The following is a 1,102-nucleotide window of genomic DNA, read 5'->3' as shown; positions in this document are numbered from 1 at the left end:
TTTTTTTTTAACAGCAGTTTCCTTTCCCTCCCGCACAGAGTGGCAATGTGTAGCAAAGCGATCTTAGCACTTCTGGTCTATGGCATAATAATGCACTGCAGCGTCTACTGCTCACCTGCGGCCGGACTTCAGTACCCGGCGCTCAGGTAGGTCCGTCAGCTGCCCGGGAGCTCCGTCGGGATCGTTTCAGCCCCCCTCAGCCCCAGCTTAGCTAAGGGCAGCGGAATCTTACCGGGGAGGAAAATGAGAGGGGATGTGGAGTAGAGTTACCAAAGGACATCCCCTCCACTTGGGCTGTGTGCCCACCCCCTCCACCGACTGCAGCACTGGCATCCCCCAGGTCCGCTCCTCGGGGCCCCGGCGCTGTAACCCACGGCCTCTTGTCCCCGCTGGAGTCCCCGAGAGTGGGGGGACCTGCTCTTCTGCCTGTCGGCGGGAGCGGGCCGAGGTCCCGGCTGCATGTCGACGGGGCCCAAAAGCTCCTCTCCCGTTTGCCCGCTGTCCTGCGGGGCCTTGGCGGCCTCTGGTTGCCCGCAGCTCGCCCAGGATGAGCGCCGAGCATCGCCTGTCCGGCTCAGGGGGAGCGGGGCGGGGGCACGGGTGCGCCGTTGTCTGCGAACGTGTGGGAACTGTCACGGTTCGCGTAGCGGGATTGGAGCTGGTGGGGATTCGGTGTCTTCCCCTGTTTACCTGGCTGTGTATTTCCCTTTCCCAAGAGGGAAAGGGGCTGGCACAAGGTTGTTTGGTTTTCTATGCTCGGAGTTGTCTTGCTGGGCTCCAGCGCAGGCTGATGCCTGTGCTGTCCCTTTCCAGCTGGGAGCCGTGGGCGTTTGAATTCCTCTGTGTTTGGGGCAGGAGTGGAGGACACCCAGAGGCACCAGCGCAAGAGAGTTTACTGCGCTGGTCTGCGGCTGGGGGCTCAGGGCACCTGGTCCGGGACGGCCGATGGCAGCCTGTTCTCACCCTGCTTGTCGCCTGCTCGGGCTGGACCGGTGCTGCTTGGCTTGGGGGCAGTTTTGGGCTCGGTGCTGTCGTCCTGCTCCACCGGCGCTTGGCTCTGTTCCGGGGTGCCCTGCGGGGGTCACTGCCGTGCGGTGTGCGG

General features: G+C 63.9%; 1 protein-coding gene across 1 annotated transcript in view; it reads left to right on the top strand.

Moving 5' to 3' along the window:
- Window positions 1-38: 38 nt before the first annotated feature.
- Window positions 39-1,102, top strand: part of ADCYAP1 (adenylate cyclase activating polypeptide 1) — a 3,940-nt gene continuing 2,876 nt past the window's right edge. The window contains 1 exon segment of the mRNA XM_014312028.2: window positions 39-146. Coding sequence (XP_014167503.1) covers window positions 46-146 — 101 coding nt within the window. The 5' untranslated portion in view covers window positions 39-45.

The sequence above is a fragment of the Geospiza fortis genome, unplaced genomic scaffold (genome assembly GCF_000277835.1).
Source record: "Geospiza fortis unplaced genomic scaffold, GeoFor_1.0 scaffold53, whole genome shotgun sequence".
Taxonomy (NCBI): Eukaryota; Metazoa; Chordata; class Aves; order Passeriformes; family Thraupidae; genus Geospiza; species Geospiza fortis.
This window is presented reverse-complemented; position numbering and strand designations above follow the sequence as displayed.